The following is a 27,859-nucleotide window of genomic DNA, read 5'->3' on the forward strand; positions in this document are numbered from 1 at the left end:
ATATTTATTGAAAGACCATTCGTGACTTGATATTTGCAATTGGGTAAAAAATATATCTTGTACAGGCATATTGTGTATGATTCGACTCATCAGTTTGAATCATCGCAGGATTTTCCGTTGAAAACAGCGAATTGACGTTCTTCGCGTAGAACGATAGATAAATATTCTTTATTTGATCGCCCCGATTGATTTAAAACTTTTTTGGGGCGAAATTATTTGTTCGCAAATGATTGAATCGATGCGATTTTGCGTGAACTCAAGCACACAGAAAAGTTTTTTCGCGCACGAGGGATCGATGATTGAGCATTGAGGACGATTTTGCCAACAACGATCTTACATGTAGCATTATCACTATTGACTACATGTATCTATTAGTTGCTCTCCGTGATTTATCTGTGTGGTACTAGCCGAGATACTAGTGAACATTGTGACGTACGGTAAATAAAGTATGACAAACCTGCATGCACGCACTCACCGTGAGACTCTTTCCAATCATCCAAGTAGCCACGATGCTACCTTACCACAATCAGTATTTTAAGTCATCACAATGGCGATCCTGCCAGGTGTTGCTGTATTTTCACGATTTACAGAATCTAAAAAAAAAAAATTTACTGGTTGAAAAGAGATCACTCTGAGCACAAAATGGAAATAGTGTTTGAGCCGTAGCGTGGACTCCCAGCGCCCTTGGCGAACCCGTTGTTGGGCGCCCCTTACTTTCATGCATGTTCAAGGCAAATAGTATGATAAGAGGTAGGAATATATTTTTAAAATCACCTTTTTGTGTGGTGGATTTAATAAATGTTTGCTTTATGAATTCCTTAAGCCTCTATATCCTGCATATGTTCCAATAAGTAGGAAGTAAGGATTATTAAAAGGCAAAGGCAAAAACATTTTCTAAAAACCTTTTTCTAGAAATTTTACGATTTTCTAAAAGATTAAATAAACCAACGCAAGCAAAAGAAACTAGTGGATTTAGCTAGGCCAATAAAATCCATCCTTCAAGTGTGCCGGTCAGGCAGTGGTTGGATCACTATCGGACGTAGTTGCATCAAGAAGAACCCTGCTTAGGAGTGGATCGAATGACCTTCAGAATCGCCTTGGTCGTTATTTTGAAAGAACTACTGGACTTCAAAATGAAGTACAACTTTGGAGAGGATTGGTAGAAGGTAGAAATATCAATTGGACCAAGTCGTATTAAAAAAGAAACAACTCCGGACCTATTCTGATCAAGATATATCAATTCCTGGAGGGGGTCTATCGGTAGCTTGGTAGCATTGGTTGCATTGGTTAGGCCAATAACTTTCAAGTGGATCAGTTGCCATCATTACTGAAATCCCTCGATGCAGATTCTCGAATTCAGTCTTTAGATAAATGCATCGTTTAAAGCTTTACCAGATTGTATAGACGCAGAATAAAACAAATCAAATTCCAAATATCATCGAATATTCAACAGCTTTGCTTGTTTTTTCACCATCATGCAAGTGTCTGGTTTAAAGGAATTGGAAATATCACTGAATCATATGCGATAGTTAACGATAGAGTGCGGTAGAGATTCAAATAGTTTGCCAAACTCCCTATCACTACTTCCGAGTATCTATTAGTCGCTATTACATACCATCGAGCCCTCCTTAGCCGTGCGGTAAGACGCGCGGCTACAAAGCAAGACCATGCTGAGGGTGGCTGGGTTCGATTCCCGGTGCCGGTCTACGCAATTTTCGGATTAGAAATTGTCTCGTCTTCCCTGGGCATAAAAGTATCATCGTGCTAGCCTCATGATATACGAATGCAAAAATGGTAACCTGGCTTAGAAATCTCGCAGTTAATAACTGTGGAAGTGCTTAGCGAACACTACGCTGCGAGGCGGCTCTGTCCCAGTGTGGGGATGTAATGCCAATAAGAAGAAGAAGAAGAAGACATACCATCGAGATAAGGAGAGATCGAGGAATGGGAGGAAAATTGAAATGGATACTAGATCGAAAAAGGCTCGTTGCTATGAAAAACGACAACAACACAAATGTCATCTCTTTTTTTTATGTGTTTGTTATTCTCTCAAGATGGTCTTAGCTTAGAAATATAAATGCTGTACCGCTCATAAAAAAATCTACTCTTCCGCTCATTTTTGGTCGCAAAGAAAAATACGCGCCAGATAGTCGCCTAAGAAAAACATACCTCCAGAAAAAAAGCTACTTCGATATTTTTCAAAAAATTTCCGCCACGTGGTGCATTCCGGCGGTGAATGCTTGGATAGTACGTGCTATTTGTACTGCGGAAAAATTTTTCACATCTATGAGAGCCTTGGAAAGTGATCACAAAAGTCATTTTTTTGCAAGGAACAATATATCAACATAGGGAGAAATAATCCTGAACAAAATATGACCAGAGTCCAGAACACATCGAGATAGAGAGATATCGAAAGAGGCTATCGATATGTAGAAAGTTCAAATCTATGTAGATTCAAGGGACCAAGAAAACCATCGCCATAGGGAGAGATATCGAGATATTAAACATCGAGATGTAGAGAGTCGAATGTATTTGAAACCCGCTTAGATTTCTTAATCACGAACAAAAAATATACGCGTTTTACAGTCTACTCTGTGTTTCGCCTTTGGCTTATTGAAGTCCTCATCTAGGGCTTCTTCCCCAGAAACTTGTTCCATTCTTTTTTTCAATTGTATTTCTTGTTCCTTCCCATTTTTACTTCGTTTTTCATCAGATAAATGATAAAAAAAAAGTTAGTGAAGATGCTCCCAGATCCGACGTTCTGGTACCTGTATCAGTTATTGAATGAAAATGGCCTTTCGTAAGTAAAACGATTGATTACGGATATAGCCCCCGAGAGAATCGTCTGGTAAAAGCTCTGGTGAATCTGAAACACTTTGAATCAGTGAATTTGAGAATACATCAAGGTTTATTACATGGTTTGATTTTAAACGATTGAGACCTTCAGCATCAATAAAACAATGAGTAAGCCCCACCCAAAAAAAAAAACAAAGAAAATTCAAGTGGTATCCAACCGCGTAAAAAAAGCCTTCATGGGATTTACCATCATTTCCCAAAGTTCAATTCTGGATTTCGGCGCCCCTCAAAGGCCTGGCGCCCTTGGCGAGGGCCAACTACATGCTACGGCGCTGAGTGTTTGTGTTAGTGTTTTTAATTTAGAGAGAGAGAGAGAGAGAGAGAGAGAGAGAGAGAGAGAGAGAGAGAGAGAGAGAGAGAGAGAGAGAGAGAGAGAGAGAGAGAGAGAGAGAGAGAGAGAGAGATTTTGTAAAATTTATTTGAACAGTGTAGCAGATTTGATTTCCGTGGGGCGTGCAAATTGCGGGTAATTAGGACGCGCAAATGACGAGCCGATAGGATCGCGCAGATAACGGGTCAGAAGGACCACGAAGATAGCGAATCGGAAGGACCGCGCAGATAGCAAGTCATTAGGGCCACACAAATAGCCGGTCAGTTGGACCGCACAGATAGCGGGTCATTAGGGTCACACAAATAGGGGGTCATTAAGACCGCGCAGACAGCGGGTCGGAAGGACCGCGCATATGGCGGGTCGGAAGGACCGCGCATATGGCGGGTCGGATGGACCGCACAGATGGCGGGTCGGATGGACCGCGCAGATAGCGGGTCATTAGGATAGCGCAGATAGTGTGGGGCTGCGCACAAGCAGTACGTTAGGACTACGTACCAGAGTCGATAGGACCGCAATTCTAGAATCCAGGGTGAATCAATCTCACCCAAAAGAGTTATAGAAACAAAGATTGTCCACATGTCCTCCTTGTCCTCCTACGCCACGACAGTGATCGCGGAGCGTATCTAATACATTTGGATTGGATTCCTTCAATCCTGTCGATTCAAACTCGGTGACAAAGACTCAAAACCACGGCAGCTGTTTTTAAAACTGACCGAACTTGGCTGAAGTACAAGATCGTAGGCAGTACGGGTTGCGGAATTCAGGAGTATCTCGGAAAATTATTCCAAGATTTCTATTCGCCTTACTTATTTAATTAAAATGTTCTCGAAAGTTTAGCTCTGAGTCGATCATAATAGCGAGGTCTTTCACGACGTTTGTCCTTTCAAGTGGTTCGCTTCCAATGTGGTAGTTCTAGAGAATTGGCGATCTTTTCCTAGTGAACGACTGTGCATTTCTTCACGCTCAAAGTCAGACTGTTGTGGTCATACCAACTTACGAAATGGTCGATGAAGGTTTGTAGTTAATGACAATCATCGTGTGTCTTGATGAACCTGTATACATTAAAATCATCAGCGTACACCATTCTACAGCCTTCCGATACAACGAGGCAGACGTCAATGAAGAACAAAGAGATCAAAAGTGGGCCTAAATTACTGCCTTGTGGCACACTAGAGTTGTAGCAAAACGAATCAGATTCAGTAGTGCCGATCTTGACCAGTTAGGTTGGAATCCAACCATTGATTGACATCCGTAGTTACCCTTAAACTATCCAAATTTTAGACATATCGAGGTGAATTGTGAAGTCTTGTTGACGTTGATCTGTTCGGGTAGAAGCCGTGTTGGTCGGGTGAGATGTGCAGTTTTGCAGCCCGAAATAGTTCGTTGCACAAGAGGATTTCAAATTCTTTGAATCCTGCACTGAGTGAAGTCACACCACAGTACATAGTTGGAAACATTCCGTTTGTCCTCCATCTTGAAAGCGGGGAACATGATGGAATTCTTCCAGCACTCGAGAAAAACAACTTGCGAGATTGCGGACCTGGGGTGCACAAGTGTCAACTTATTAATATGTTTATGTTTATTGTATAGATTCATCTGACATTTAGTGGTCTTAATGAATATAGTAAATTTTAAACAAGTATACATTAAACGATTACAATCTTCTTAAAAAGGTAATCAATGGTAAGTTAAAATCGAATAGCCTATAAATGCTGTTAAAAGCAGCCGCAGCAGCACGGAAGGGTTCATTCATGCCATACATTCGATTACGTGGAGAAAGGTGCAGGAAATCTCGTTGACGCATGGTTCGTTCCGGAGCATACATATTTAATCTCATGAGAAGTTCCGGAGTCTCAATTTCACCAGTCGCGATTTTGACCACGAAGGCAACCTGCGATCTATTCCTTCTCATTTGAAGAGTGTCAATACCAAGTAGTCTACATCGATCCTCATATGCGGGAAGATGAGCGGGATCCCTCCATGGTAGGTGCCGAAGTGCATAACGCACGAATCTACGCTGCACGGTTTCTAGCCTTGAGATCCAGACGCTATGATAAGGGCTCCAAACTACAGCACAAAATTCAAGGATAGAACGAACTAGAGAGCAGTACAGAGATTTTAGGCAATGAGGGTCCCGGAAGTCTTCAGATAGTTTGAAAATGAATCCGAGTTGCCGATTAGCTTTTGCGATGATGTCGTTATAGTGCGGCTTGAATGTCATGTCTTGATTTAGTGTGACTACTAAATCCTTAATCTTATTCACTCTCTCAAGGGTAGTACCAGAGATACAATAATCAAAAACTATCGGCTTGTGTTTCCCGTAAAAGAAAATAGTATTACATTTTTGAATACTGAGCGCCAGGAGATTAGCAGAGCACCAGTTCGCCATTCTATCCACACGCGATTGTAGTTCTTCACAATCCTCGATGCTGTTGATAATCATAAACATTTTAACATCATCTGCATAAAACAAACGACAACCAGGAGGTAGCAGTCGGGAGAGTTCGTTGATAAACAGCGTGAACAAGAGAGGCCCCAGATTACTTCCTTGTGGTACACCAGAAGTATTGGAGAAGTATTCCGACTGTGAAGAACCGATTTTCACAGAAAGCAAACGGTTAGACAGATATGATTTGAACCAGCACACTAGATGATGACTAACTCCAGGTTGTTCTAACTTTGCAAGCAATATTCCATGGTCGACGCGGTCGAACGCTGCTTTTAAATCCGTATAAACTGCATCAACTTGACCACCGGAGTCCATGGTACGAACACAAAGCGAAACAAACTCTATTAAATTTCTACAGAGCGCTTAGGATAGAAGCCGTGCTGTGCAGTAGAAATGTACGCTTTCGCTTTACTGGCACTGAATAAAACGTCATTCATGATTATCTCGAATACCTTGGAGCAAGAATATAGGGATGTGATGCCTCGGTAATTTTGTACATTCCTTTTGTCGCCTTTTTGTAAACGGGAAACATGTGCGACATCTTCCATTCATCAGGAAACTTTCCCTCCTGAAGCGACAGTGTGAAAATCCTGGCTAAGTGGGTAGCCAGCGAGTTCGAACAATTCTTGAGCATAGAAGACGGAATACCATCCGGGCCAGCAGTGTACGAGCTTTTCAATTTTCTGATGGCTGACAGAATGGTCTGCTCATTGATTATAAACGCATGTAAATCCAAAACATTTCTAGGCGTGAACTGATTTGCAACAGCTATTTGATCGGCGGTGGCCCTGGTGGTATTGAAGGTGCTCAGGAAATGTCGAACGAACAAGTTACACTTTGCCAGCTCTGAACGGGCGGTTTCTTCTCCCATATGCAAGCACGAAGGCAGACCTACTTCCTTTCGTTTGGAGTTAAAAACGACCAAAAACTTTTGGGATTTCTACAAAGTGATGTTTGTGTTCGAAGCACGTAGCGACGATAAAGGAATCGATTGTATACACGACATGCAGTACTGGAACGGTCGAACTCCTGCTTCGTAATCATCGTGCAATTCTTGCAGTGGTGTCGCAATGCCTTTGCCCTATTTCGCTTTAGCCGACGCAGACGACTGTTCGACCAGGGAGGCTTAGGCTTCGGACGACACAGGGGCACGTGCTCCGCAATTATACGACGAATTTGACGAGTGAAATAATTAACAGCATCATCTACACAGAGGTCAAGCTCGAGAGTGATCAGTCAATACATGAGATAGCATCACAAATACTATCATAATCAGCTCGACGGTAGTCGTACATTTGGTGAACGTCAGAAGCATCGTCAAACGTAAACAGGCCCGGAAGGTTGACGACTATGACGGAGCAGGATGGTCAGCATCCAGGGAGATGAGGGGTTCGATGGCTTCGGAAACGGTGCTGGTAGATTTAGCTGCATCGTTGGCGAGGACGAGATCCAAAAACCGACCATTTCTGTTAGGAACTCCATTGAGTTGAGTCAAGCCATTAAACTAAAAACCATCGACCAATGCAGAGCTACTGGTTGACAAAACAGATTGGGGGTTCACATGCATAAACCCATCTTCCGATGCAACCCATTCCAAGTTGATTATAGTCTCCTAGTTGCAAGACGAAGTCATTGCAGTCAAGGTTGGAACTAATAGAGCTTAAAGAGTTCATGTGATCCCGAATGCAATTGTGGGCTTCGTGGCCGTGCGGTTAGCGACGTCAATCGCATATGCGCCTGTGCTGTGGAGTGTGGGTTCGATTCCCGCCCTGGTAAGGAGGAAACTTTTCGTGATCGAAAAATTCTCCACTGGTCCACTGGGTGTTATGTGTCCTGTCCGTTGTCTCATGCTAGGTGTTAAGTGTTCAGTCTGTACGACCTCTGGTCGAAGACGGTGTTCCTGTCTTTTTGCCTTTCTCGTATACAAAGTATACGTAAAGGCTATATGTTCGCTCCAAAAACGAACTTTTTATAGGAGTCCCGGAGACCCATAGTGTTATATACCGATCGACTCAGCTCGACGAATTGAAGTGATGTCTGTGTGTGTGTATGTGTGTGTGTATGTGTGTGTATGTGTGTGCGCAAAATAATCTCACTCATTTTTCAGGCACTTATCCTTAACCGATTTACTTGCAACAAGTTGCATTCGACGCGGAATCATGTCCCGTTGTTTCGTATCGAAAATTGGCCCAATCGGACTATGAGCTTCGGAATTATGGCTAAAAGAAAGAAAAATTTTCACACACTTTTTAGGCACTTACTCGTAGCTGATTAACTCGCAACAGGTTTCATTCGACGTAGAATCTCGTCCCATTATTATATTATTGAAAATTGGACAGATCGGACTATGGGTTTCGAAGTTATGGCCAAAATTAATTTTGTCACATGAGAATACATTCAAAATTCTCACTCATTTTTTAGGCACTTATGCTTAACCGATTTGCTCGCAACAAGTTGCACTCGACGCGAAATCCTGTCCCATTGTTTCGTATTGAAAATTGGTCGAATCGAACTATGGGATTCGAAGTAATTTTTAGGCACTTACTTTTAGCCGATTTGCCTGCAACAAGTTGCATTCGACGCAGAATCTTGTTCCATTGTTTCGTATTGAAAATTAAACAGATCGGTATTAAACAGATATGGCCAAAGTTTATTTTTTTGCCTTTTTGCCTTTCTCGTATACAAAGTATACGTAAAGGCTATATGTTCGCTCCAAAAACGAACTTTTTATAGGAGTCCCGGAGACCCATAGTGTTATATACCGATTGACTCAGCTCGACGAATTGAGGTGATGTCTGTGTGTGTGTATGTGTTTGTGTATGTGTGTGTGTATGTGTGTGCGCAAAATAATCTCACCATTTTTCAGGCACTTATCCTTAACCGATTTGCTCGCAACAAGTTGCATTCAACGCGGAATCTTGTCCCATTGTTTCGTATTGGAAATTGGCGGAAACGGACTATGGGATTCGGAGTTATGGCCAAAATATATTTTTTTATAAGAAAAATTCTCACTCACTTTTTAGGCACTTACTCTTAGCTGATTTACTCGCAGCAAGTTTCATTCGACGTAGAATCTTGTCCAATTGTTTCGTATTGAAAATTGGCCCAATCGGACTATGGGTTTCGAAGGGGGCACATATCTTTAACGGATTTTCTCGCAACAAGTTGCATTCGACGCGAAATCTTGTCCCATTGTTTCGTATTGTAAATTGGCGGAATCGGACTATGGGCTTAGGAATTATGGCCAAAATATATTTTTTATAAGAAAAATTCTCATCCACTTTTTAGGCACTTACTCTTAGCTGATTTACTCGCAACAAGTTTCATTCGACGTAGAATCTTGCCCAATTGATTCGTATTGAAAATTGGCCCAATCGGATTATGGGTTTCGAAGTTACGGCCAAAATTCATTTTTGCCTTTCTCGTATACAAAGTATACGTAAAGGCTATATGTTCGCATCAAAAACGAACTTTTTATAGGAGATTTGGAGACCCATAGTGTTATATATCAATCGACTCAGCTCGACGAATTGAGGTGATGTCTGTGTGTGCGTGTGTGTGTATGTGTGTGTATGAGTGTGTGTATGTGTGTGTATGTGTGTGTGTATGTGTGTGTATGTGTGTGCGCAAAATAATCTCACTCATTTTTCAGACACTTATCCCTAATCGATTTACTCGCAACAAGTTGCATTCGACGCGGAATCTTGTCCCATTGTTTCATATTGGAAATTGGCCCAATCGGTCTATGGGATCCGGAGTTATGGCCAAAATATATTTTTTTACGAGAAAAATTCTCACTCACTTTTTAGGTACTTACTCTTAGCTGATTTACTTGCAACAAGTTTCATTCGACGCAGAATCTTTCCATTGTTTCGTCCCATTGTTTCGTATTGAAAATTGGACAGAACGGACTATGAATTTCGAAGTTATGGCCAAAATTATGTTTTTTACATAAGAAACACATACAAAATTCTCACTCTTTTTTCAGGCACTTATCTTTAACGGATTTGCTCGCAACAAGTTTCATACGACGCAAAATTTTGTCCCATTGTTTCGTATTGAAATTTGGCGTAATCGGACTATGGGATTCGGAGTTATGGCCAAAATGCATTTTATTTACCAAAAAAAATCTAACTCACAAATTGCATTCGACGCAGCATCCTGTCTCATTATTTCCTATTGAAAATTGGCTGGATCGGACTATGGGCTCAGAAGTTATGGCCAAAATACTTTTTTTCATACCAAAAGTGCGTAGAAACTACTCACACGAAAAAAACGAGAAAGGCACCATCACCGCTAGGTGGATTAATCTGGGTTTTTTAATAGAAAAATCACAAACAAATGTCACCTATTTTTCGGACACCTAACCTTGATCGATTTACACGCAACAAGTTGCATTCGACTCAGATTCCTGTCTCATTGTTTCCTATTGAAAATTGGCCAGTTATGGCTAAAATGCAAACTTTTACGAAAAAATCGCGTAAAGAATGTCACTTATTTTAAGGTATTTATCTTCAGATTATTTGCTCGCAACAAGTTGCATTCGACGCATAATCCTGCCCCAATGTGTCCTATTGAACATTGGCCAGATCGAAATATGGGATCGGAAGTTATGGCCGAAACACCATTTTTGCCTTTTGTCTACAAAGTATACGAAAAGGCTATATGTTCGCTCCAAAACCAAACTTTTACAGAAGGCCTGGAGACCCATAGTGTTATATACCAATCGATTCAGTTCGACGAATTGAGGAGATGTCTGTGTGTGTGTGTGTGTGTGTGTGTGTGTGTGTGTGTGTGTGTGTGTGTGTGTGTGTGTGTGTGTGTGTGTGTGTGTGTGTGTGTGTGTGTGTGTGTGTGTGTGTGTGTGTGTGTGTGTGTGTGTGTGTGTGTGTGTGTGTGTGTGTGCGCACCAAAAGTGCGAAAAGTTTAGCTCACTTTTTTGGTACTTATCCTCAACCGGGTTACTTGCAACAAGTTCCATTTGACGCGGGATCCTGTTGTATTGTTTTCTATTGAAAATTTGGAATATCGGACTATGGGCACAAAAATTATGGCCAAAATACTTTATGTTATAAAAAAGCGCGTAAAAAGTTACCCTCAATCGATTTACTCACAACAAATTGCATTGAACGCGGAATCCTATTCTATTATTTTCTATTGAAAATTGACCAGCTTGGACTGTTACCTTAGAAATTATGGACAAAACACTTTTTGCCTTTCTTGTGCAACAAAGTTGTACCGAAAGGCTATAATTTTTCTCCAAAAACGAACCATCGGATGCTTCCACACTGATACACTTCCCTCCCTCTTCATACGGGAGTTTGGCAGAAGGACGGTCATGAGATTTATATCATATCAAATATTGCCCTCGGCTCGCTCGATGGGAATGACATTTCCGTTTTCTTTTTGTGTAGTCAGAGCTTCAGTTTAACAAACATCCAAATGTGATATCCTTAAAATATATAACTGGGTAAAATAAAACAGGGGTATGTACATCAAAAAGAGTGGAAAAGGAAAAAATGTCGAAATTCTTATTAGCATATTGTAGATCAAGTTGAAAACCGAACCGAGATCTCGCGTTTTCAACTGGATCTACAATATCTTTGCTTGAAATAATCCGATTTTCATAGAACGGACAAAGAAGCTGTTCTTTTTTACTCCTAGCAACTAGCTCATCTACTTTCAAGCAAACACATTTTACGAAGTTCGAGAAAGGCACCATCACCGCTAGGTGGATTAATCTGGGTTTTTTTTATTTATATCGCTACGCCGGTCTGGAGGTAGATATATTACTCCTATGCTAACCAATCGATCTGTCGTAGAAATTCTAATCCATAACTGCTCCAATGCTATGCTTAGTGCTGTTAGCAGAATTACGATCTGTACGGTAAAGCAAATTTAGGATCGAATAGCTGTAAGCCGAGGATTTGTTCATCTAGCCAAGTTTCCGTCAGAACAATTACGTCGTAGCCACATTCACTAGAAAGCCAGAAAGAAAGTACGGAGCCCGCGCACATTCTGGTAGTAGATGCGCAAGGGATGAGCAGGTAATTCACTAGGCGAAACGGATCCTCTAACCGGCAGGCTATCGTTAGAAACGTTGGATGATATAGCAGGCTGCTCGGGGTTGGAATCAGTGTCAACTGGCTGGATACTGGAAGTAACAGACGTTACCGGAAGAGAATTGTTCGGGACGATATTGTACTTGCCTGCAATAACGGTTTGGAAGCCCTCCGTGCCAGACTCAATTACAGGATGTGTAGTGCTCTGAACGTGCTGATCATCAAATTCGCGAACGTTCTAAATCATTTAACGTTCTTTTACTTGCAGAACAAGGAATATCATCGGGATTAATAGGTACGTCGGGGAACGCACTGGCTATTGTTTGGCAAATAGGTTGCTAATTTCTTTATTCGCTGTCGCCGCTTCCTCTTCCAAATACATGCTTGATGGTAAGCCGGACTTTTTCGGATTTTCATTGACGAATGACCAAAAACCTTTAAGGTTGTTGCTCATAGTCTTCTGTTTCCGTACCAAATGTTGATAGTAAAGTATAGATGCTCGTAATTAACTCTCTGAAAATCAAACTGTTCATCATCGGTTGACGCTTTAAATCTAATACGAGTTAAGCAGAGGAGGGTGCAAGGGATCGATTTAGGCTGCATATCCATCAGCTATTGTGCGCTAGGGAAGGTCGGGAAAGTTGAAATCAACAAGCAGGAGAATGAATATACAAAGCCCAGTGACTCAGAAAAAGCAATAATAATTGCACTTCATTCAGAAATAATTGGTCTTGAATGTCAAATGTTGAACAACTATGATAATGACTGCGAACTGCGACAAAAAAATGACTCATGTTACTTAGCATCAGTGGTGCAATTTATCAACAATGCCTGCTGAGGGTGATTCTTTTGTTTTGTATTTTTCTCTGCTCCTCTTTGCCTATGACGGTGCCTTTCAGTCAGAACGACAAAGCAGGAGTAACTTAGCAAACTCGGTTTGCCAACAGCGGGCTGAAGCTGATGATCATTCGGCACAAATTTCCTGTCAGTGTCTTTCAAGTGATAGTATTCACCCATGCATTTATATAGGGCCGTCGCATTCACACAGCAGCGAGTGAACTGAATAGACTGTCAGTGCGGGATGCGTGTGCAATGAGAAGAGAGGTCTTTTGTTTACTTTATCTTTGATTGTTGCAGCTAACCATTTTCAGTTTTCATTGCTAGGAAGTGAGTATGAAGAGGGAATGGTATCAATATCCAACAAATTTCAGTCACTGAGATTGAGAATTCGCACCCCTGCTTAGCATACATTAGTTACGAAGTCAATCGCTCAATCAACATTGAAATGAAGTTTAAAAGTAACAATAATGTATTGAAAATATGCAAAATTACTAATTTCAACAAATTTAATTTTGAAGTCAATCTTGAATGAAGACGTAAACATATTTTCGCAAAGATTCTAGATTGGAAATCTGACGATTTTTTTTTGAGAGGAAGGTGGATGTGTGGTACTAGCCGAGATACTAGTGAACATCCCAACAAACATTGGAAGCTAATTGAGCGCTTATTCAATCAAAAATAGTCTTCTTCAACTGAAAATTTAGCTTATTCAGCCTAAATTGTTTGTTGGGATTGTGACGTACGGTAAATAAAGCATGACAAACCTGCATGCACGCACTCATCGTGAGACTCTTCCCAATCATCCAAGTAGCCACGATGCTACCTTACCACAATCAGTATTTTAAGTCTTCACATTATCATGATCAGTAAAACTGCACAATAATTAACCATTTTTTAATTTATTTTTTTAACTTTATTACGGTGATTTTGGCTAGGATTGGCCAAACATTCTCAATGTGCAATGTCCAATGATACGCTTTGATCATTCGGCAAGAAGATTGATCAACTCAGTTGAATTCCATTGACGTGCTTAATGTTGAAAATAAGAGTGATTAAAATTTTTACTTTTTCGCTCCCCTATGTTTAAACGATTTTATTTGCCATTCTGATAGGTAGTCCCCGAATTAGTAAAACAAATTTAGTTGTAATTTGAATGTGCATGCCAAATTACAATAAAAATCCCCACTTATGTGGAAGACCGTTTCGTGAGGTAGCCCAAAAGCTGTTTATGAATATTCAATGCGTTAACTTCATAGAATACTTCCTAAGCTAAAAGTCAGTTGCTGTTGCGGGGTGATCTGACTTTTGTAACCAAAGTTATAAAGAAAACCATAATGCTCATTATTGATATTGATGTTATTCTTTTACGGGTTGAATTAAATTTTTCACAACCCAGTATTTTCTAAATAACTTTTCTTGCCAGTATCAAATCATTTCGCAACAAAGACGATCTGTTCCCTTACTGAATTTCCTATGTTGCTAACGTGTTCATGTATTTTTAGAGCTGCGGAACGTTGCGGAACAGTTTTCAACAAAAGTCACTGTTTTCATACAAACTTCAAACTGCGTGTGCCTAGTCAAATTTTTGGAAGTTATTGAAATAACAAAAGTCATTGTTTAAGCTTAGGGGAGCGAAAAATTCAAATTTTGAATCACTCTGTTGAACATGATCAACTTTCTTTTTATTTAAGTGAATTGAGGGAGGCGCTGCGCTGGTCAAGTCATTGTATATATCAGTTAGGACGAAGAGAGGAATATTGGTAGGTGGTTTTTGCTGTGTTTACGTGTTTATTTTTTACCTTACGTGTTTACTGTCGCGACCGAACAATCCAAGTTCCGAATGAGGGAGGAATATCAGTTATCCGCCTCTATCGGAACTGATTCTGCTACCTCCGATGGCAATCCTAAGGCAGAGTAGATAGCGGTGCTACCCGCTTACTCTCCAATGGCTACCATCGGGAAACTCTGCTTCCTCCGGTGACATTTTGACCAGCAGAGGGCGGTGCCACCCGCTTGCTCACTGGTCTTGTAATGTCACCGGGAACTGCTCCGCTGGAACCTACTTCTGTAGGTCGCATCCTGGTCCTGGATGCCTCCTTGCCAGATCCACCTGCGATGTGCCTCTATCACATCTGCCGAATAAACTCAAAATTTTCTGGTCAATTTTCCCATATCTATAGACATATGAGACATGTCACGCTAGTGATGGATAGGTAAGCTCATACAACTTTTCAGCGCTCTGTTGCCATATTTTCGAATACACTGGTTATTAGCGTGGCGTCGTAATAAATTACCTACATGATAGCTAGCATCGAGCTTTCCAAAGTTTTATGCATTTATAGACTTTTGTTTCTTTTTGATGTTTTTTTTTATTCACTTTCTGGCTATTACTACAATCCCCCTCTCCTCTACTCTCTGATTACATATTCAACATGAACATTTTTTTATGTTTTATATTCAGTTCACTACAGGTCAAGTTCATTCCCAATCGATCGTTAATCTGATTCCATACAAATCCATCACCATTGGCAAATATATTTACAACGAATATTTCCATACCCTAACAATTATGCTTTGCAAATTTCATTCAAATCAAAAATATAAATCATGTATACTTCAAACTTTACTCATTCCGATTGCACGACACTCCAAATTGTACACTAATCTTAACAGCATCTGGTTCGAGCCTATAGCCAATATAAACACAATATTACCTCTAAATTATTTCAAATTTTTTAGTCTATTATTTTATTTATTTATTTCATAACAATTGTCATCTGACATCTGTTGTCTCAATGACTATAAGGGTAAAAGGGGCTATAGCTACATATAGCTATAATCCTAATTCAGTTCATATCACAATTCAGTTAAATCCACTTCCAAATTTATTCTCATTTGGTTCCAAATTATCATTTTAAATTACATTTTTTTTATACAAATCTTAATTCAAATATCAACCTCATTTTTTTATCCTTGAATATATAATATCTAGTAACGTTCAAGTTTCACATTCAATCTGAAATCTGCAATTTATTCAAATTCAAAATAATTTATATATATTTTACCAACTATCCAAAATTATCAATCTAAATATACAATTCAAACCTCAGAGCTTAATTTTTTTTTTCAATCAGCTATCCAGAACTCCGAATTTCAATCCAATATTTCTTATCCAAATTTTGATCCAAAACTTTATAGATTAATATTCTATGAGCGTTCTACCATTAGTTGAAAGCTTCAAATGCCAGTCATTGCCGCATGATTTTTATTTTACGTGGGTGGCATAGATGATATACTGAACGAAAACATTATATACAATATGAGAATCGAATTTTCCACAACTGAAGAACGCTCTTGTCACAGTTTAACACATTTAAAAATTTCCAATACAAATTTACATTAAAATAATCAGATCAATTTTATCGAATAATACCAATCTCCAGTTAATGTGTCTAATAGAAACTTTACCCAATTTATCAGCCGTGTTTATGCATATATGTAAATAGAAAATTCTGCTGGGAAAGTCGAACGAATGAAAAAATTCTACGTTTCAATGAATTCTGAAGAAAACCATCAGGCTCGAATTGAAATCGATCTAGAGGGCGACGACCAAACGATTGACATTTAGGACAAATGAAAAACAACCCGTGCAAGATCGGGCAGGTTCGACTAGTATTCAGTAAAAATCTGCCATTTAAATCTTCTATAAATTTTGATTCACGATAGGATGATCTTATTTTCAATATTCATATCCATATCCTATAGAATTATCCAAGGAACAATTGTTCAATATGTACAAATTCTTCTTCAGTTCATATCTATAATCAAAACTCAGAGTTAAACTTTTCCAAACCTATTTAAGGCGAACAGGTGTCAATAACGAATTTCAATCTTCAACACATACTCTTTATTTTCTATTTTCTATATAATAAAAATGAAATGGTATGTGTTCGTATCCTCATAATTCCTTAAACAGTTACATTCGTTATTGTTTCCGACGGGTTTATATGATATTTCCTCAGTCTAAAATCATTAGTTAAGTTGAGTAAATCATAAAATGCTAAAATAAAGATTCGTATGGCCATTTCGCATGGGTTCACTCACAAAGCGCATTTTCGCCTACTATGTAGGACGTCTGCTGGGTCGACTAGTCACTAATATAAATCGGCAATGCTTATACATTTATTCAAATAAAATCTTTGCTACAAATCTCCAGTCCAGTCTTCCAAGAGATAAAACCGAAACGCTTTAAAATGCGGTTGGTAACGTTGCTAGAGAAAACTATCAGGAAATCCAATTCATACAAATCTTCAATTCACATCTTTAATTCAATTCTCGTATCCATTTACCCAATCTAAATTTAATTGCAATCCAAATCCAATTCGAATCCTATCTAAATCTAATTCGAATCAAACACAACTACAATCCAAATCCATTCCTAATACAAGTCTCATTCAATCATTCAATCAATTCAATCAATCATTCCAAATTCAATCTAATCTAAATCCAATTCAATGAATCGCCTGCTTTGAGCGTGCTTACAGCGGCACACTAGGAGTTAACTTTCGGAAATCAGTATGGCTAAAAGCATCTAAGGTTTAATGTCTCGAAAATAATCAACTTTATCGAAAAAATATTTGGTAGGCGTAGTAGCAGACACCTTCCTACATGACTGGTGCCAAATAGATTTTCGTAAAAAGTTCCTGCTATTGAGAAAACCTGCCTTAGATGTCTTTCGCCATACAAATTTCTGGCGGTTAACTCATGCTGGCTATTTTGCGCATATACAATAGCGCCCGGATGTGACAGCGGCGGGTAAAAAATCAGCCACTGCCAATCATTCATTCCAATTTAAATATAATCCAGTCAAAATCCAATCCAAATCTAGTCCAACTCCAATCCAAATCCAATCCGAATCAAATCGGAATTCAATTTTAATCCAATCAATATAAATCTAATCCTAATTCAATGCACATCCAATCCAAATCCAGTCCAAATTTAACCCAAATCCAATATGATTTCAATGCAAATACAAACTAAATCCAATCCAAATAAAAAATCCTATTCAAATCTATTTAAAATTCAATCCAACCTAAATCCAATCCAAATTCAACTCCAATCCAAATTTGATCTAAATCCAATCAGATTTCAATGCAAATACAATGCACATACAATGCAAATACATTTCAAATCCAATCGAAATACAAATTCAATCCACAAACAATCCAATCCAATTGAAATCCAGATACAATCCAACATAAATCTTATTGAAACCCAATTCAAATCCTATTCAATCCTAATCCAATCCAAACACGATCCAAATCCATTCCAAATTTAATCCAATTTAAAGCCAATCCGAATCTAATCGTAATTTATTCCAAGTCCAATCAAAATCCAATCCACAATCAATGAAAATCCAATGCAAATGCAAATCTTATTCAAATCTATTCCAAACTCAATACAATCTAAACCTGATCAAAATGCAATCAAAATACAAATCAATTTCAATCCAAGTCCAATTCCAATGCAATTCAAATCCAATTCAACTCCAATCTAAATCCAAGCTAAATCCGATCCAAATGCAATCTAAATTCAATACAACTCCAATCCGATTTCAATGCAAATACAATCCAAATCAAATTCAAATCAGTTCCAAATTCAATCCAATCTAAATTCAATCCAGATCCAAATTAAATCCAGTCCAATCCAATCCATTCAAATCGAATCCAAATTTAATCGAATGAAAATCCCATCCGATTTCAATGCACATACAATTCAAATACAAATCCAATTCAAATTCAATCCAACTCCAATCCAAATGCAATCCAAATCCAATTCGAATTCAATGCTAATACGATCCAAATCCAATCCAGATAAAAATTAAATTCAAATCTATTCCAAATTCAATCCAATCTAAGTGCAATCTAAATCTAATTTAACTACAATCTAAATTCAATCTAAATCCAATCCAAATGCAATTCAAATCTTTTCAAATCGAATCTAAATGTAATCGAATGAAAATCCAATCCGATTTCAATGCATATACAATTCAAACACACATTCAATAGGGTACAAGCAGTCGAATCCGACAGATTTGGCTACCAGAGGCGCCACGTATGTCAGTAGCGACATCTGTTGATAACTGTTGGCACTAACTGAAGTTGTACATAGATGGCGTTAGAAACGAATATGTATTGTGCTTTGCTAAAAAAAATACGATGATTCGACACATTATATTTTTTAGCTAAACATATTTTTAAACCATCCTAATATGAAAGGATAGCTTACATAAATATGAATTAAGTTTCCTATAGAAACAATATGCTTAAAACCAAGGATAAACTATAAAAAAAATCCTACAAAATATTAAGTAATGCGCATTCGCAACTGCGCTATCAATTAATACTACTACCGCAATATTGTTCGAACGCTGTCAAAAACATTGTATGTCATAAACAAAGTGCAGATGAGAAAATAATAAAGAGGTTTAAAGTGTTTTTTTAATGAAAAATATTAATAATAAAACAAGTTTTGAAAACTATGCCGACTATTTGCTGCGTGTTTGGATGTGCTTCGAGATTCTCAAAGGAAAATCCTATATCCTTCCACAGATTTCCAAAGGAAGCAAAGTTTTTATCCAAATGGATAACTTTACTAAAAATTGGAGCAAAATTGAAGTGGTCGTCGGCAAAAGTATGCCAGCTACATTTCTCTTCGCTACAGTACGACAATATCGGTAAGTATTATGAATATCTACACACTGGTGGTATTCGTACTATGGCAAAAGAATCTTGAAATTAGTGCCATATCTAATATTGTCTTCACTAAAGATAGTCTTGGAATTATTTTCTTGTCTCCTTGTACCATGGTACAAATACCACAGGTGTGTCCTTAGTATAACACAAGTTTTAATTATGTATTATTTTATCTTACTCAGAGACACGACGATTGAAGTGGAACGCAGTTCCAGATCGTAACCATCCCAAACGCCCTTCTAAGCACTTCCACATCTCCAACTTACCAGTGGTAAGATACAAAGATTTTGGAGCTCAGATAAATTATATTGTCAATCTAACCCATATTTTTAATTTCCAGAAACGAAAGCTTAAACCACTGGTATTAACAGAATATATTTATGATCCCCTTACGAAAGTGTGTCGCTATCAGCTGGAAGACACGCTACAAAACGACAATGCGATCGCTGTTCCTGCATTCGAGGCGCAACATCATCATAAGAATAACTCGTTGATTGTTGATAATTCTGTTGTGGTCGGCGATAGAATTTATTCATCGAAGAGTTCGAAGGACCAGCATATGGTAGAAGGCATAGGAATGCAGTTAAATTGTCAAGCAATTGTGTACTTGACGTATTTTGAGGACCTTGGTCGAGAAGAGGAAATAGAGTTGGCATCGATTGATGAAGAATGGTAAGCATATATGGAACGCCAGTTCCACAGAACGATGAGCGATTCACTCAGGATTATTTCAGAAAAAATGTATATTTTTTACGTTTTTTTAATGACGCTTTACGTGCTGGAACCCCACTTTTAACTAAATTTTTGATATGATTAATCTTAGGAAATTTGCATAGAAACCATTTTCTGAACACCTACTCTGCCGTTATATGCATAACTGTCCCATGTGTATAGGGAATCCCAGCAAACATGGGACAAATATGCGTATAACGGCAGTAACTGATCACACCAGAAACACGGCTTGTGATATTTCAAATGTTCAATAAGGCAAAAAAAGTTTATAGGGATGTGCTTCAAAGCTATTTGATCCCTCTGGAAATATTCCGAAATATCAATGGAATGCTAGTTCCCACGTAGAAACAATAATTTTCCTATAGACTTGCGACAACTTAAACTTCATGATTTAGCAAAACATATTTATATATAAACTTCTATACAGACCATCTGGTCCATCGTTTCTAAAACCTAGTATCACAGACAAACAGACATTACACTTGAGAAAATTGCATCGTAGGTACATCGATTTACCGGGCAATTTTAATAATCATTAGTTGGCTAATCAAGCGCTCGTGGCACTAGAATCGATTTTACTCGAGTTTGACGTTTGCTCAGTACGGCCATATGGTTCGTTGTTTTCCTCAGTAGTATCAATGTGAAATTTTGTGACAAGGGTCATTTTCTATTGAGTTTCGTTTCCAGTACTACTGGTGTCCAGATTTTGGTTGGTTTCGGAATTATTATTATATTGGGTCGAATAATTGAAGTTTGTCGCAATGCTGTTGCTTTGTAAGGCGTGTTTGAAAATCACACTAAAGCTGAAACTATCAGTTTTCAACGTAGAGTTGTAGCTTTATTTTTCGATCACTTTTTGAAACTGATTTGCAACTGTTTTGTTGATCTGACTTGAAAATGATAGTTTCAAATTTATTTAATATAGTGTTTGTGTGTCGCAGATGACAGACAAACTCACTGTTGTTCATATCTTGGTTTGTTTTGTTTTTGCTTTTTGAAAAAAATTAAAAGCCAAGTTTTATTTAATTTAGTTAACAATATTCACTCGAAATTCCTTCAATAATTAATCAGAAAAAATAGAAGTTTCTTCAATAATTTCTTCACATTTTTTTCTTCAGAAAGTCAATTAGAAAACCCAACAAAAATTTTGTTTGGAAATTCTTTCAGAAATTATTCCAAAATTACTTCCAGGGATTTCTTTGCGATTTTTTTTTCAAGAAACCCTCTAATTTCGGAATTATTGAAATTATCGGAATTTTTGGTAAAGTAAAGTATTCCTAGAATATTCCTGAAGGATATTTTGGAGGGAATCCTGGAGGAACTTCCAGAGGCATTCTTCCAAAACTTCTTCTGAAAGTTCCTCCAAGAATTCCGTTGTTCCAGAATATCCTCCGGAAGTTCCTCCAGGAATTTCTCCGGAAGTTCATCCAGGAAATCCTCCAAGTTCCTCCAGGAAATCCTCCAAGTTCCTCCAGGAATTCCTCCGGATGTTCCTCCCGGAATTCCTCTGCAAGTTCCACCAATTATTCCTCTGGAAGTTCCACCAATTATTCCTCCGGAATTCTTTCCAAGAATTTCTCCGGAAGTTCCTCCAAAAATTCCGCTGAAAGTTCTTCCAAGAAATCCGTTGTTCCAGAATACCCTCCGGAAGTTCTTCCAGGAATTCCTCCAGAAAATCCTCCAGGAATTCCTCTGGAAGTTCATCCAGGAAATCCTCCAAGCTCCTCCAGGAATTCCTCCAGAAGTTCCTCCCGGAATTCCTCCGGAAGTTCCACCAATTATTCCTCCGGAAGTCTTTCCAGGAATTTCTCCGGAAGTTCCTCCAAAAATTCCGCTGAAAGTTCTTCCAAGAATTCTATTGTTCCAGAATACCCTCCGGAAGTTGCTCCGGAAGTTCCTCCGGAAGTTCATCCAGGAATTCCTCCAAATTCCTCCAGGAGTTCCTCCGGAATTTCCTCCAAGAATTCCTCCGAAAGTTCCACCAATTATTCCTCCGGAAGTCTTTCCAGGAATTTCTCCGGAAATTCCTCCAAAAATTCCGCTGAAAGTTCCTCCAAGAATTCCATTGTTCCAGAATACCCTCCGGAAGTTCATACAGGAAATCCTCCAAGTTCCTCCAGGAATTCCTCCGGAAGTTCCTCCAAGAATTCCTCCGGAAGTTCCTCTAAAACTTCCACTGATAGTTCCTACAAGAATTCCGTTTTTCCAGAATACCCTTCGGAAGTTCCTCCAGGAATTCCTCCGGAAGTTCATCCGGGAAATCCTCCAAGTTCCTCCAGAAATTCCTCCTGAAGTACCTCCCGGAATTCCTCTGGAAGTTCCACCAATTATTCCTGCGGAAGTCTTTCCAGGAATTTCTCCGGAAGTTCCTCCAAAAATCCCGCTGAAAGTTCTTCCAAGAATTCCATTGTTCCAGAATACCCTCCGGAAGTTCCTCAAGAATTCCTCCGGAAGTTCCTCCAAAAATTTCGCTGAAAGTTCTTCCAAGAATTCCATTGTTCCAGAATACCCTCCGGAAGTTCTTCCAGTAAATCCTCCGGAAGTTCCTCCAGAAAATCCTCCAAGTTCCTCCAGGAATTCCTCCGGAAGTTCCACCAATTATTCCTCCAAAAGTCTTTCCAGGAATTCCTCCGGAAGTTCCTTCAAAAATTCCGCTGAAAGTTATTCCAAGAATTCCATTGTTCCAGAATACCCTCCGGAAGTTCCTGAAGGAACTCCTGGAGGAACCTCCAGAGGAATTCCTGGAGGAACCTCCGGAGGAATTCCTGGAGGAACCTCCGGAGGAATTCCGTGAGGAATTTCTGGAGGAACTTCCGGAAGGATTTCTGGAGGAACTTCTGGAGGAATTCCTGGAGGAACTTCCGGAGGAATTCCTGGAGGAACTTCCGGAGGAATTCCTGGAGGAACTTCCGGAGGAATTCCTGGAGGAACTTCCGGAGGAATTCTTTGAGGAACCTTCGGAGGAATTCCTTGAGGAACCTTCGGAGGAATTCCTGGAGGAACTTCTGGAGGAACTTCTGGAGGAATTCCTGGAGGAATTCCTGGAGGAACTTCTGGAGGAACTTCTGGAGGAATTCCTGGAGGAACTTCCGGAGGAACTTCCGGAGGAATTCCTGGAGGAACTTCCGGAGGAATTCCTGGAGGAACTTCCGGAGGAATTCCTGGAGGAACTTCTGGAGGAACTTCTGGAGGAATTTCTGGAGGAACTTCCGGAGGAATTCCTGGAGGAACTTCCGGAGGAATTCCTGGAGGAACTTCCGGAGGAATTCCTGGAGGAACTTCCGGAGGAATTCCTGGAGGAACTTCCGGAGGAATTCCTGGAGGAACTTCCGGAGGAATTCCTGGAGGAACTTCCGGAGGAATTCCTAGAGGAACTTCCGGAGGAATTCCTAGAGGAACTTCCGGAGGAATTCCTGGAGGAACTTCCGGAGGAATTCCTGGAGGAACTTCCGGAGGAATTCCTGGAGGAACTTCCGGAGGAATTCCTGGAGGAACTTCCGGAGGAATTCCTGGAGGAACTTCCGGAGGAATTCCTGGAGGAACTTCCGGAGGAATTCCTGGAGGAACTTCCGGAGGAATTCCTGGAGGAACTTCCGGAGGAATTCCTGGAGGAACTTCCGGAGGAATTCCTGGAGGAACTTCCGGAGGAATTCCTGGAGGAACTTCCGGAGGAATTCCTGGAGGAACTTCCGGAGGAATTCCTGGAGGAACTTCTGGTGGAACTTCTGGAGGAATTCCTGGAGGAACTTCCAGAAGAATTCCTGGAGGAACTTCCAGAGGAATTTCTGGAGGAACTTCCGGAAGGATTTCTGGAGGAACTTCTGGAGGAACTTCCGGAGGAATTCCTGGAGGAACTTCCGGAGGAATTCCTGGAGGAACTTCCGGAGGAATTCCTGGAGGAACTTCCGGAGGAATTCCTGGAGGAACTTCCGGAGGAATTCCTGGAGGAACTTCCGGAGGAATTCCTGGAGGAACTTCCGGAGGAATTCCTGGAGGAACTTCCGGAGGAATTCCTGGAGGAACTTCCGGAGGAATTCCTGGAGGAACTTCCGGAGGAATTCCTGGAGGAACTTCCGGAGGAATTCCTGGAGGAACTTCCGGAGGAATTCCTGGAGGAGCTTCCGGAGGAATTCCTGGAGGAACTTCCAGAGGAATTCCTGGAGGAACTTCCGGAAGAATTCCTGGAGGAACTTCCGGAGGAATTCCTGGAGGAACTTCCGGAGGAATTCCTGGAGGAACTTCCTGGAGGAACTTCCGGAGGAATTCCTGGAGGAACTTCCGGAGGAATTCCTGGAGGAACTTCCGGAGGAATTCCTGGAGGAACTTCCGGAGGAATTCCTGGAGGAACTTCCGGAGGAATTCCTGGAGGAACTTCCGGAGGAATTCCTAGAGGAACTTCCGGAGGAATTCCTAGAGGAACTTCCGGAGGAATTCCTAGAGGAACTTCCGGAGGAATTCCTAGAGGAACTTCCGGAGGAATTCCTGGAGGAACTTCCGGAGGAATTCCTGGAGGAACTTCTGGTGGAACTTCTGGAGGAATTCCTGGAGGAACTTCCGGAGGAATTCCTGGAGGAACTTCCGGAGGAATTCCTGGAGGAACTTCCGGAGGAATTTCTGGAGGAACTTCCGGAGGAATTCCTGGAGGAACTTCCGGAGGAATTCCTGGAGGAACTTCCGGAGGAATTCCTGGAGGAACTTCCGGAGGAATTCCTGGAGGAACTTCCGGAGGAATTCCTGGAGGAACTTCCGGAGGAATTCCTGGAGGAACTTCCGGAGGAATTCCTGGAGGAACTTCCGGAGGAATTCCTGGAGGAACTTCCGGAGGAATTCCTGAAGGAACTTCCGGAGTAATTCCTGGAGGAACTTCCGTAGGAATTCCTGGAGGAGCTTCCGGAGGAATTCCTGGAGGAACTTCCTGAGGAATTCCTAGAGGAACTTCCGGAGGAATTCCTGGAGGAACTTCCGGAGGAATTCCTGGAGGAACTTCCGGAGGAATTCCTGGAGGAACTTCCGGAGGAATTCCTGGAGGAACTTCCGGAGGAATTCCTGGAGGAACTTCTGGTGGAACTTCCGGAGGAATTCCTGGAGGAACTTCCGGAGGAATTCCTGGAGGAACTTCCGGAGGAATTCCTGGAGGAGCTTCCGGAGGAATTCCTGGAGGAACTTCCGAAAGAATTTCTGGAGGAACTTCCGGAGGAATTCCTGGAGAATGTTTTGACGGAATCTCTGGATGAACTTTCGGCGAAATGACTAGAGGAACTTCCGGAGGAACGTGAGGATCCGGGAATTGCAAATAAGTTCTCTTGGGCTTCGCAGACTCACCAGAAGTTTATTCTTGAGAAATCATGAAAAGAAAACTTTTGCAAAACACGTTTTGGTTTATGAACGGGAAAGTGCTCTCATACAGAGATACCATAGAGGCTCAGCCGAGGTTCAGAACCGATCAAAAAGCGGACATTTATCCGTTTACTGCAGGTTACCCCAGTACTCCATCATTAATATTTTTGGACACATGGAAGCAATTATTTATGTAAGACCTCTAACAACCATGAAGGTTTTTATTTTTTAATCAGGGGATCAGATACATAGGTGTTAAGCATTTCAGATTTTTTACAATTTATATTATATGTTATTTTTAATATAAAACACACTTTTTATAGGATTGACACAATGATCGACGAATCGCCGGAAATCAACGAGAATCTATTGCGCCTAGGAGGAATTTTGGCAGTTGATGGCCTCACTGAGAAAAAATTGACATACTTATGTGGACTGAGTAAAAGGCAGTTCGATGTGATTTACAATTTGTGTATTTTTCGCCAAACGGACTGGCCATACTATAGCATCCCGCTAAAGGAACAATTGCTATTGACCCTAATAAAATACCGGCACAATTGGGAATACACAATGATTGCCATATTCTTCAAAATAAGGGAAGGAACCGCGAAAGATATATTCATTTCCTGGACCAAGCTGCTACACAATCGCCTAGAATCTATTGATTTTTGGAATCTTGGGTCACGTAAGGATGGAGAATATGTTGCAATTTTGGACTGTACAGAAATAGGAATTGAAAAACCAACAGCACCAGATCTCCAACAAGCAACTTTTTCCAAATATAAAAATACAAATACTTTCAAAGCACTTGTTGCGATTGACGAACAAGGAGTCGTACTTTTTGTAAGCGATATCTACGGTGGCTGTGTTTCGGATAACCGAATTGTTGAAACCTCTGGAATACTAGATCTACTGTCGGCAGGGGACTATATTCTGGCAGACAGAGGGTTTGAACAAACTGATGCGCTCTCAGCAAAAGGAATAATTTTGAACAAGCCACCCCGAAAGCAAGGATCTCAACTGACAGAGCAAGATGTTGCTAAAACTCGTGTCATTGCCTCACGTCGCATAGATGTTGAGAGAGTGATTGGATATGCCAAAACATATAGAATTCTTAAACAAAAAGTGAAAAATTCCCTTTTTCCCGTCATGGATATGATAATTAAAATTCTATTCAAGCTGACCAATATAAGACGTCCGATTTGTAAAATAAATAATGACAAAGATAAATCGTGTTTGGAAGAACATTTGACAGTTTAAAAAAACAATTTTTCGGTAAAAATTACATTACATTACTTTTTGTGCGAATAAACAAATACAATATAAACAAGTACAATAAAAACCAATCTCATTTCATTTACAGCCTGCTAGTTTCAATTATACATCCACTTTTACGTCTTATCTAACATAAAATCTCATCTTCGGATTCGTGCTCTGATCCAGGATCACTTTGTGCAGCTGGTTGTCCTCTATTTTGATGAAAAGCGTAGGAATGTTCTTCATAGTAGTTGTCCATGCATACCACATTCCGACGGCGATGGACAGCCATGTGCAATCCAGCGTTCAACGTTGATTTTAAAAAATAATCGGTAATATCTTTAGACGAAACATCGTTCAATTTGAATTTGTTTTTGTATCGATCTGGATATAACTCTTTGATTGGTTTATAAGAAGATGATTTATCCGCATTTTTCGGTGGACGATGCCATTTTTGCAAGACATCTGTGCAAGTAACACTTTGTAAAATCGTTCCTGAGAAAAATAATAATTAATATATACAATATTTGATTCTCTCAAAAGAGTTTTGGAGTAATTTACGTGTTCAAATTATATCTTTGTCTAATGTAATGAAGAAAGCCGAATTACATGGCTCACCTATTCAATCGATTCGACTCGGATTTCCGAATAATAACTTTATGACCATATTGAGCAGGAAAAATAAAAATTGAAATGTCCTAATAATTTCCCTAAAATGTCTTCCTTAAGTTTAAATTTAAAGGTTCTACATGAATAACTATGAGGTAACCACAATGCTTTTGAGTTGTAATAGCTCTAAATATCATACAAATTTTGAAATGTCCATCCCAGCCCAGTGTGATGCATTACGCTCTAGCACCGCCAATCTGTTGAATTACAAACCAAACGGGCCTTTATAAGCATTATTACCTGAATAACTTTGTGAAAGAAACTCCTTAATCTCACAGATTCTTAGAAATCTGAACCTGAACAGTCATTCCTTATGTACTAGTGTCACCAAGCTGATATTTTCTAAACTGATCTAGCCGTTATCATAAGGGGCTGTCCATATACCACGTGGACAGGTTTTGATGAGATTTGGATACCCCCTCCCCCAGCGTGGACAATTGCTCATACAAATTTTCAAAAATGTGTATGAACCGTGGACATTCGCCACACACCCCCTCCCCCTAAACTGTCCACGTGGTATATGGACAGCCCCAATGTCTTACCCCCCGAAGACGACAATTTTCTAATTCCT

General features: G+C 39.9%; 1 protein-coding gene across 1 annotated transcript; it reads left to right on the forward strand.

Annotated features, from left to right (window-relative positions):
- The first annotated feature begins 19,038 nt into the window (after positions 1-19,038).
- LOC134226595 (uncharacterized) lies at positions 19,039-27,622 on the forward strand. Its single transcript, XM_062707465.1, has 4 exons — positions 19,039-19,274; positions 19,476-19,564; positions 19,634-19,965; positions 25,686-27,622. Exons 1-4 carry the CDS (start codon positions 19,079-19,081, stop codon positions 26,620-26,622), a joined length of 1,554 nt encoding a protein of 517 aa, XP_062563449.1. The 5' UTR covers positions 19,039-19,078; the 3' UTR covers positions 26,623-27,622.
- Positions 27,623-27,859: the final 237 nt, after the last annotated feature.

The sequence above is a fragment of the Armigeres subalbatus genome, chromosome 3 (assembly GCF_024139115.2).
Source record: "Armigeres subalbatus isolate Guangzhou_Male chromosome 3, GZ_Asu_2, whole genome shotgun sequence".
In the NCBI taxonomy this organism is placed as follows: domain Eukaryota; kingdom Metazoa; phylum Arthropoda; class Insecta; order Diptera; family Culicidae; genus Armigeres; species Armigeres subalbatus.

Excerpts from the sequence above, each read along its gene's own strand:
- LOC134226595 (XM_062707465.1), top strand. The coding sequence starts at position 19,079 with ATGCCGACTATTTGCTGCGTGTTTGGATGTGCTTCGAGATTCTCAAAG. Across the intron at positions 19,275-19,475 it reads GCTACAGTACGACAATATCG|AGACACGACGATTGAAGTGG; the intron begins GTAAGTATTATG and ends TATCTTACTCAG. Across the intron at positions 19,966-25,685 it reads GCATCGATTGATGAAGAATG|GATTGACACAATGATCGACG; the intron begins GTAAGCATATAT and ends CACTTTTTATAG.